The 10,395-nt window shown below is 35.7% G+C and overlaps 1 protein-coding gene across 3 annotated transcripts; it reads right to left on the reverse strand.

Moving 5' to 3' along the window:
• Window positions 1-4,252: 4,252 nt before the first annotated feature.
• On the reverse strand, window positions 4,253-9,877 carry LOC116136086 (factor of DNA methylation 1-like). Of its 3 annotated transcripts, none has more exons than XM_031421798.1 (8): window positions 9,723-9,877; window positions 7,602-8,499; window positions 7,276-7,457; window positions 7,075-7,164; window positions 6,674-6,961; window positions 6,011-6,229; window positions 5,559-5,793; window positions 4,253-4,574 (listed from the first exon to the last, which is right to left on the reverse strand). In XM_031421798.1, exons 2-8 carry the CDS (start codon window positions 8,497-8,499, stop codon window positions 4,558-4,560), a joined length of 1,929 nt encoding a protein of 642 aa, XP_031277658.1. In that variant the 5' UTR covers window positions 9,723-9,877; the 3' UTR covers window positions 4,253-4,557. The 3 variants fall into 3 exon arrangements, with proteins under 3 accessions (XP_031277658.1, XP_031277659.1, XP_031277660.1); XM_031421799.1 differs by having other exon boundaries at window positions 9,685-9,877; XM_031421800.1 differs by lacking the exons at window positions 4,253-4,574; window positions 5,559-5,793 and adding an exon at window positions 5,803-5,872.
• Window positions 9,878-10,395: the final 518 nt, after the last annotated feature.

The raw sequence follows: 10,395 nt of genomic DNA on the forward strand, positions 1-10,395 counted from the left end.
GCCCAATAAAGATCCCGGGTCTTGGTTAAACCAATTAAACCGATCGGACTGGGCCAGGTTTTAAAATAGTGGACAAGAGTATTGTAGTGTATGTGAGGTTGAGCACACGGGAATTTGGGATTGGTTCTACCGTTCAAGCACCGATGGATTAATAAACAAGAGGCTACTCGTCTTACATGTGGAAGACATTAGAATCCTGTTAGTTATCCAAATTGAAAATGAGACAGTCATTAACCGGGTGAAGGGAGAGAGAAGGATGATCCAATTTAGATTTGATGGGTCATTCGTAACATCATAATAATATTATACAATAAAAGGGGTATTTGGATCATGTAATGTTTTATTATAGAGGGATATTATATTAATGGAATAAAAGATAACCTTAAAGATTACTGTGAATATTTAAAAAATGTGTTTGATTGGTTCGAATAAATTGATGAATAATATGTTCGGTTGAGAGGATAATGGGTGGATATGTTATATAGATTACTAAATTATCCTCCTTTTTAAATATTAATATAACAGTGTTTTTTTTATTATTTTTTGAATAATTTTTTTAACCCCTTACTTTTTCAGATTTAGCTAAAACACCCTAGCAAAAAAATGTTTTAAACTTAACAACAACACCCTTACCCACCCCAAGCCACTGCCGACAACCAGCCACCACCGTTGGCAGCCACTGACAGTGCCACAGACCTGGCTGTGATGTCAGCAGTGCCATAGATCTGGTTGTTTCACGACCACAGATCTAGCTATGAAAAGCCAGTTGTGAAGACCTGGTCGTTTCATAGCCACATCTTTGGCTGTGAAATGGCCATAGATCTAGGGATGGGCATAAAACCCCGCCCCGACCTGACCTGACCCGACCCAAACGGGGTGGGGTTTCCCCAAATCATTCAGGATCGGGCCCAAAATCAGTCTTGAATTTCGGGGACAGGCCGGGATAGGTCTTGCCCCGCCCCACCTCGCCCCGGCCCAGCCTCGTCCCCGCCCCGAAATCCCCGGCCTGGCCAATATATATATATTAATTTTAATATTTGAAAATCAATCATATATTTTACAATGACAAATTATAATTGTGTAAGTATTTTCTGAAACCATATACAAATAGGTAATAAATAAAATTAGATTAAATATAATGAATCATTATAAATATTTATATATATATATATATATATATATATATATATATATATATTGTATATGTATTATACATTATACATTATATATGGTATACATTTGACATTATACATTGTACATTGTACATTATACATTATATATGGTATACATTTGATATTATACATTATACATTGTACATTATACATTATGTATGGTATGCATTTGACATTATACCTTATACATCATATATGGTATATAAGTATAATGTATATAACATATATATGTTATACATTATACATAATATGCTATTATCTATAATCATATGTCAATACATAATATATATATTATGTATGTGTAATATGTACATATTGTAATATATTATCAATTTAGTATGATGGTCTTTATGTTTAATATGTACATTATAGATTTAATTTCTTTTTGGATGGTATATTATAATTCGGAGAAAATGGTAATAAGGACATAAAAAGACACAAAAGTACAAAACCCCCAAATGGGGAATTCAGGGAATCCCCGAACAGGCTACGGGTCGAGATCGGGGAATTCCCTTAGGCTTTCGGGCCAGGACCCGAGTCCTCGACCCGTGCCCATCCCTACATAGATCTGCCCTTGAAACAGCCAGATCTGGCCTTTTCTGACCATGGTGACTTTTAGCAGCCTTCAGCCATGGTCGACGATGGCTGGTGGTGGTGGCTAGTTCTGAGTATAATAACATTTATGTAAATAATGACAATAACAAGGGCAATGTCATCCAAAAAATTTAAAAAGTAAGGACAAAAGTATCTACATGAGTGAATTGGGTGTTTTGTAAATATTAACAAATATAAGTTTAATGCTCAATTATCTAGGAGCAACATGACCGTATTAGTAGATGGACAAAAATAAATAAATTACCTGTCAACAAAATAAGATTCTTTATATAATGTATAAGTATTAATTTCAGTTCTCTCACGCTTTTCTTAATAACATTAAAGTAACATTTCCCTATCAATCTAGGGACTTAACATAATTCCAATTTTTCTACTCCTCTGTATTTGCATGTACTTACACAAGGATCAAATTGGTCGAAAAAAAATGGTCCTAACTTTCGACTTCACTTAGGGCTGTCAGATGAGCTAAGCGGCTTGCGAGACGGCTCGGCTCAGCTTATTTGAAACTCGTTTATGACTTAGCTCATAGTTAGTTGAGTCAACTCGGCTCGAGCTCGCTATGTAAAAGGAGTCGAGTTCAAACATGGGAAGGCTTATCTCGATAGGCTCGCAAGCTTGAGGTGGCTTGCATAAGTAGGGTTCCTTTTGTTAGTTTTATAAACTATGGGGACTAAACTGCTATCTTTAATTTTAAATTTTGTAAAAACAACGTTTAAACCCCCGATGTAATAAGTTCTAAAACACAAAATTGAACCCCCAAATCAGATTTCCCAAATCGATAAACCCTAAGCCCTAAATTTGTTCTTGCAAATATTCATAATCAGAAATCAAAATCAAAATAATGGTTGTGATGAGGAAGAAGATGAAGATGAAGATGAAGAAGATGAAGATGAAGAAGATGGAGATGGAAGCAACGTAACTCGTAATGCTCTACTAGATGAAGACGAAGACGAATATGATGGAGATAAAGACGAAAAGAAGATGAAGATGAAGATGATGGAGATAAAGACGAAGAAAAAGATGGAGATGAAGATAAAGATGATGTAGATAAAGATGTAGATGATGCAATTGATGAAGATGAAGTCGAGTCGACTCGAACTCGAGCTCGAGTTCAAATCTGAGTCCCTTTTCTCTGACACGACAAGCTCAAGCTCGATCCTATACCAAACAAGCTGAGCTCGAAAAGTCAAAAATTCGACTCGGCTCAGCTCGTTTACAACCCTGACTTTACTTGTTGCCCTCTTAGTTCCTTAAAAAAAAAAAAAAAATGCAGCTTAATTCACATAACAAGTCAATGTTTTAATAACCAACTCGGGATGAAACTTGGCAAAGTTGTCTGGTCTTGCGTTGATCGGCAGATCAAACCGGTTGTCCAAAAGTTTAAAATTGAACAAATACACCCCTAAAAATTAGTTATGTTTGTACATGTTTGAAATTTAGCAAACACATCCCAAATGAAAATCAACGATCGATTGCTTGGTGACGGCAATACACCAAATACAATTCCAATCATCCCTTGAGCCATTCCCCATAAAATCTAACCAAGATCTGGCAAAAATCGGTTCGATTTTGGCTAGATCTCACCATCATCAACGTCAACAACCCAGGTCATATCTCACCATCGTCAACGTCAACAACCCAGGTCATATCTCACCACCGTTGACGTCGACAAACCTCCCCAACACCACGAAAGTACTCCCCTTATCTTCCTGACCAAAACCCATCTCAACCCACTCTCATTTACCTCGCCAATCGTTGAAAAAAGTTAGTTGTTGCTACCACAAGTTTTTTTTTTTTATTTCTGGTTGATTCACTCACCAAAAATTACCTCTGTCGCCAACATTGCACTCACGACCCTTCCTCTTCAAAACCTCCAACATCTCAACCTTCAATTATTCTCCGATTATCATCTCAATTTCTAAAGTTTTTGATGAATAAGAAAATTGGTAAGCTAACTCAATGAAGGCCCCAGATCCCTGTTGACCGACTGGGCCAAGCCAAGTTTTAAAACATTGTTACAAGTCATTTAGAGGACTTATTTTCCTTTAATTTAAACTTTTTCAATTTAATTCACCCGGGTAAGATCTTTATTATTTGCTTTTAATTTATAAAAAACTTCGAGCTGAAGGCACTACCGTAATCAACATAAATATTTATGGCTTCGACATATCACATTTCTCAAAAAGAAGTAAGATTTCTAATTAAACCTACAAACATTTGTGTACGAAAAGGTTTTAAATGAAATTACACGGTCTAAAGAGAACCGCCGCCAATTTTACATATACTTACAATACTTCCGAAGATAACATTTGATGAGCACTCTTTTTATGAAACACTTCCTGAAATGCTTTTACCAGTAAAAAGTACTTTTTAGTTTTTAAGTCTAAACTCTAAAGCACTTCTAATAAATAAACTTCCCAACACATTGTGTCCTTTAAACCACATTACATACCCGAGTCCCGAAATTGCTAGAATTCAAGTGTTAGATATTCATAAGATTCAGTAAAAGTTCACCGCAATTCAGGATTTCAGAACGAAAATCCTGAATGTTGAGAATTTGAAAGTCGAAACTGCGGTCACTGAGTGTTTCAGTTCTTAAATAACAGTTCACTATCAATCTAGTGACCTAACATAATTTCAGTTTTTCTACTTCTCTGTATTTGCATGTACTTACACAAGGATCAAATTGGTCGAAAGAAAAATGGCCCTGACTTTCGACTTCACTTGTTGCCCTCTTCCGCCCAAAAACTTCATCTTCCATTCCATCCTATCAACCTACAAATGAAACTGAACAAAAACAGCCCATTTATTCAAATAAAGCTATACATTTTCCATAAGGCCCCCAAGCAATACAAATGAAAATAACATAGTATAAAAGCATTTCAAGCATACGTAAAGGTTGCTAATAAACCATAGAAAAACATTGTTAATATAATAATATTTATCAAACAAAGAAGGAAAACGAATCTTTTAAGCAAATACTTTGACGTAACTTGCACAGAACTAGCAGATAAATAGATAGTTATGGAAACCTGGTATTCAGGATCACAGACATCAGCCACATTCAATTTCCACACAATGCTTATCATTTCATTGATCCCATGTAACAAGAATGGGCTCTAATTGACAGAAAAAACAAGTTATACATAAGTCATTGAAGCCTAATTGATGCATCTAAGGGCTGCACGTATGCATTTAAACAGATGGACAAAAGAATCTTAATGACAAGAAGCTAACTGAATCTGTTAAGACTAGTAGATAATGCACAGATTCAAGAAAGCTACTTCATCCAAAACAATTGAACCATGAAATTGGTGGTTGACACTTCTCAGCATTTAGCTCAACCATGTAAATATTTGAATCCACCTTTTAAGGTCCAGAGCAAGCTTTCGAATCTAAACAAAATGTATTTCAAATATCATCCAAGACTAGTGAAAGAAAATATCTGATATCACTATTCATCGTTTTCTGCAAAAATAAAATTATTTATTATCTTTTGTTATATTCTTCACTATTTCACTGCATTTTTAATTGCGAAAAGCATCGACCTCCCTTTCAGGTAAATTAGAGATACAAGATTATTTACTAAAAAAATAATTGAGGGCCTCCATACAACTCAAAAGAAAAATTGAACATCAACTGAGCATTAGCTTCATACAATATTTGACAAGGTAATTGCAATGACATAAATGTCTGAGCTTTAAGAATAAGTACAGATTAACACAGATTACAGCACTAACGAAAAAGTCAAATAGAAAACATATTACAAACCTTGGCCACCAACTCTCTTGCGCTTGAGTTTGTTGATATTATTCACAGCATAAGCAATGGCCTCCTTTAGTGTGGCTTTTCTTCCTTCTTTAAAGTTCCATATCTCTGGAATGGCATATCTCCCGCTAGGATTATACTCATTCAATTCTTTAAGAGCAGTTACAACTGCCTCGTATATCTCATCCCCCAACTCTTTAAGTTTTTGTAGCTTCTCGTCATCTTCGTTTATAATTTCCTGCACCATGCACAAAAGTTGAAGAAGAAAATGAACTTTTAATTTCCACCATCCATCATCAGAGACAAGAAATTCTAGCCTGTGATACAAAATTATTTCAGGAAATTTTTATTACATTTGCAGGCTAACTAAGTTTCATGCATATGAATGCCACCAATAAAAACAAAGTTTACAGCATAACAGCAATATAAGGCAAGAACGAGATCAAACATGCTACCTCGGGCTTGGCATTCCCACCACCTTCTATTATCTTGAAAGGGTGCCACTCCGGGTTCTTCAAATTCTCCTGCCACAAGGAGCAAAGAGTGGAGGCCTGCACCTGTGCTTCCTCCAGTGAAAACTTCTGCTTGCATGCCTTTTGAAATGCCTTTGGATCAATCTCCCCCATTCTCTTTATTCCAATAATCGTACGAGCACCCAAAATATCTACAAAACCCTATCAAAACAGAAATATCTTGCATAAATTCATCCTTATGATTCTCTAGGAAACAAGTAATTTAACAAATCTAATCAACACTGTGCATCTATGCAATTAATGCATTTCATGCAACTTTCCAAGCCAAGAGATTTAGCAAAAATACATACTAGTGACTTCTCATTAGTTACTTTTCTGAAAAAATCACCCAAAAACCCCTCTCCTTTTTCTTTTATTTTCCATATACTTTATCCCTTATCCACTATCATCAAGAATTTGATTGCCCTAATCATTAACATTTTAGACTTCAGATTTGCCCCTATGGGACATCTTGACTGCTTTTCTTTGGCCACCATGCTTGCCACGAACCCACATATTTAATGAATTAGATATGAAGATTCCCCTTGATTAGGCTCAAGCCATTTGATCAACAAGATATCATTTAAGTAATGTAATTAGGGATACCTGAATTAACTCTTTACGTGCTTCTTGTAGTTCATCGTTGCTCTGACGCTCTTTGGTGATAAGAGTTTGACTTAATTCCTCCAAAGAACCCAAATTCTCCTCTTTCTCTGCCAGCTCATCTTTCATCTCTTTCATCTTCTTCTGTACTGCTGCATCATCTGCATCTCCAAGATGTTGTATCACCTCTATTTTGCCTTTCAAGTCTTCAATTTCCATTTCCAGCTTCTGTTTTTGATGCAACTGTTTTTCCAATTGTATTATCTTGTTTAAGGCCTCTTCTTTCTCCCTCTGAAAAATTCATACATGTTTATACATAAAAGCTACAAAAAGTGTAAAATAACAAATAAGTATGAAACAAAATGTGGTGCAAATCAGTCAAAGCATATCATTGAGCAGCACACCTTTTGCTCTTCAACGAGTCTGATGACATTCTCATCAGCCTTTTTCTGCTCCATTGAAGCCAGCTGAAGTGAGTTATTTCTTGAATCATACTAGAATGACCAAAAGAAAAAATGTCAGTATTCCATATGATGTATTATTATGCAAAAATAAAATGCTACAGCGTTTTGCCAAGAGTACTTCAACTGGGCCAAAAAGGCTACCTTTTTTCTCTCTTCTTCAAGTTTTTGCCTCTCACGCTCTGTTGACGCTTCAAGCTTGTTCAATTTTTTGCTCCTGTCATCAATTTTCTTCTTCCAAGCCTCCAAATCACAACTGAGTTTCTCTTGTTCTTCCAAGATCCTGCGAACATTATCACGAGCAAGCCGCTGCATCTTTCTTGTCTCTATTGGACAAAAAGAACATTTTAACGCTATTAACTTCATAAATCAAACATTAAGTATAATGATGTTGAACTATACATTAAGACGAAACACCATTTGGTGATTCAATCATCATTAGAGGCCTACATAAAGAGACAAGAGCAAACCTTCAACAAAAGCATAGTGTAGTTTGTCTTTCTCATCAAGCATCCTGCTCAAAGACATGGTCTTCTCATTGTACTTGTATTCCAGTTCATTGAGATTTTCATTCGTCATATCTATCTTACTGGCAAGGTCTGCAACAACATTCGTTTTGTCTTGATTTTTTTCCCGCACAATGTCAGAGAATGTTCTTAACTTCCCTTCCTTGCGAATATACTCCCCGATTGGCCCTTCAAACTCACTATCATCAGCACGTGCACACCAGCCATATATACTTGAGCCAGGGCTTGTTTTCCGTTCATTCCAATCTTTCTTACTATGATGATCACTTTCAAACACCTTCTCAAATTCAGCTGCATTCATGAAACCATTCCAATCACTGTTAAATTTCACGATGGCCTCTGTAGTGAGATTTTGTTCATTCCAGAAAGTATAAACCTCTAAAGGTTTATATCTAGCAAACTTCTTCAACCAATATCCACAATCATTCACATCTCCTCCATCTTTTGGATCACTTACAATGTTAACAATAATTCCCATCCATGGCCACACATAGGTATCTTCTTGCTCCGGAGTTCTATTGACAGGTTTTGATACAACTGAAGCTTGAGTTTGGTCTGTTTCACCAGCTAGGTCAATCTCCAAATACTTTGCCAGGGCAAGGTGGTTTGCCTTTTGTTTCGCATTTCTGTTAGCAGATCCTTTACCCACTCCCGATGCATGTTGAAGCAAGTCCTTGTACTTGTAAACTTGTTTCTTCTTCCCAGCGCAAAAGGGGCATCTTAAGGTGCCGCTAACCCGTACTTTGTACTTCCCAGCCCTCAGCTCTTCATACGGTTTCTCTATGTACTCATTGATCTCAGAATCACTAATATCTGACACTTCTTCAGAACTGTAGTCCATCTGGGTTATATACAAGAATTACAAGTAGTTAATTAAGAGATAATTTAAAGAATGGTGCAGGGAACATTACTAAAACGCAAACTGGCACAAGAAAATCAGTTTTTGAAATAACTGCTGCGTTGGGCTAAAAAGACCAGATGCATTCAGTAAAACCCCTTTTTGAAATAAGCAGTTCTTGAGAAAAGTTTCTTCAAAATCACCCCCTAAAATTCAACAATTAGTTATTCTCAAACACACACTAAACTTATCCTCTACATCAGACAAATTGTTTTATAAAAAAAAGCCTACCTCCAATTCCTAAAAAGCAACTAGTCAAAAATCAAACAATCATGTTCTCTCCATCTTGCTCAAAAGACACAAGAAGTCCATATCCAAACACACACAATATCACAAAATTTAACGAAACCCTAACTCACTCACCAAATGAAGACCATTTCGCTATTAAGTGTAAATGCATTACAAAATTCAGCTACACGGAAACCACCCTAATCAAATTAACAATAAAATTAAACTAGAATTTTCAAAGATTCTAATATAATCAGTTGAGAATTACATGAAATGAAATATGTGCGAAAGAGTGAGAGTGAGAGTCCTTTACTATGTTTTGGAAGTGGAAAATAATCACGGGCCTACCGTATTCTTCCTTTACATAGGTTAAGGGCAATGATTCTATGTGTCAATAGGTAATTATAGATGCTACATCACAGGCTTTGTTTTAAGAAAAATATTTTAACAAAGGTTTCAACTCTCTGTTACTGAGCCCACATTGTAAAACAAAAATTATGCATGAAAAAATGATTTATTTCACTCTATTCATTCATCTTTAGCCCGGCAAACACATCACCCACATATCAAACAAACACACATTTCTGGAATAACCTAGTTTGTTTTAGAAACCCATAAGCCTAATTATCCCTATTAATTGAAATGGTGTTTATCACGAAATTAAATAAAATACTAAAGTAGTGCTACGAAATCATGTAGATAAGCAAAAAGGATGTGAAAATTCAAATGAGGTAGTACATTAACCTAGAATGAACACACATTATTGTAAAACCCTAATTCTTCCAGAAAAAATTCAATCAAAAGCTGTTATTAACAATAAAAAATGTAAGATATCCATACATAATCCAAATAAATTGCAAATGAAACTACGATATTAAAAATTGTGATGGATTTTCATACATTATCACACCAACCAAAAAATCAATAAAACTAAGTACCGAAACAAGATTGAGAGATGGAGATTGCGTGGAATAGAAAGTGTGAAAATCGTCGGAGGCCAAACTCGTTGGCTGGTGAAAATGAAGGAGTGAAGTGAGAGAAGTGAGAGAGCTTAGCGGGTAGGTGAAAAATGAAAATAATGTGGAGAGTGAGCTTCTAGTGTTAATTGTTAAACAAATGGGTAAATTTTGTTTAAAAAGGTGTGGAGACTGGAGAGTGAGAGACACGTGTAAGACTATGATTCCGTTCATTCGCAGAATTGAAAGTGACCCAGTGGCTGACTGGTTGAGCCAATAAAGCTAGAGGCACTGATAAACCTGCATCGAAATTATATACTGGTCATCGAAATTATATACTGGTCTACGACTCTACGTGTATCAGTCGCGTGAATTTTTTTAATCTTTTTTTAGTGAAAAGCCGTCCAAAAAATTTGGAAGACCGTTCACTCATATGGACTCCCGTCCATATTATACGAACGGAAGTCTATATACCAGGGACAACCGTCTCTATTTAAAGGACGCTCGTCCTTGAATAAAATACAATAAAAATATTTGTTAAACATTAGGGATAGGTTATCTATCCATTATGGACGACTGTCCATAAATAATGGATGCCCGTCCTTGACCCAAAAATGAAAAAAAAAAAAAAAAAAGCTTTGGGGACGCCTGTCTA

This window comes from Pistacia vera, unplaced genomic scaffold (genome assembly GCF_008641045.1).
Source record: "Pistacia vera cultivar Batoury unplaced genomic scaffold, PisVer_v2 Contig31, whole genome shotgun sequence".
NCBI lineage: Eukaryota > Viridiplantae > Streptophyta > Magnoliopsida > Sapindales > Anacardiaceae > Pistacia > Pistacia vera.

What these genes read in the sequence shown, in the direction of transcription:
- LOC116136086 (XM_031421798.1), bottom strand. Translation starts at nt 8,499, where the DNA reads ATGGACTACAGTTCTGAAGAAGTGTCAGATATTAGTGATTCTGAGATC. An exon ending in ACACTATGCTTTTGTTGAAG is followed by an intron (nt 7,458 to 7,601) that starts GTTTGCTCTTGT and finishes TTTGTCCAATAG; the next exon opens with AGACAAGAAAGATGCAGCGG. An exon ending in GACTCGTTGAAGAGCAAAAG is followed by an intron (nt 6,962 to 7,074) that starts GTGTGCTGCTCA and finishes TGAATTTTTCAG; the next exon opens with AGGGAGAAAGAAGAGGCCTT.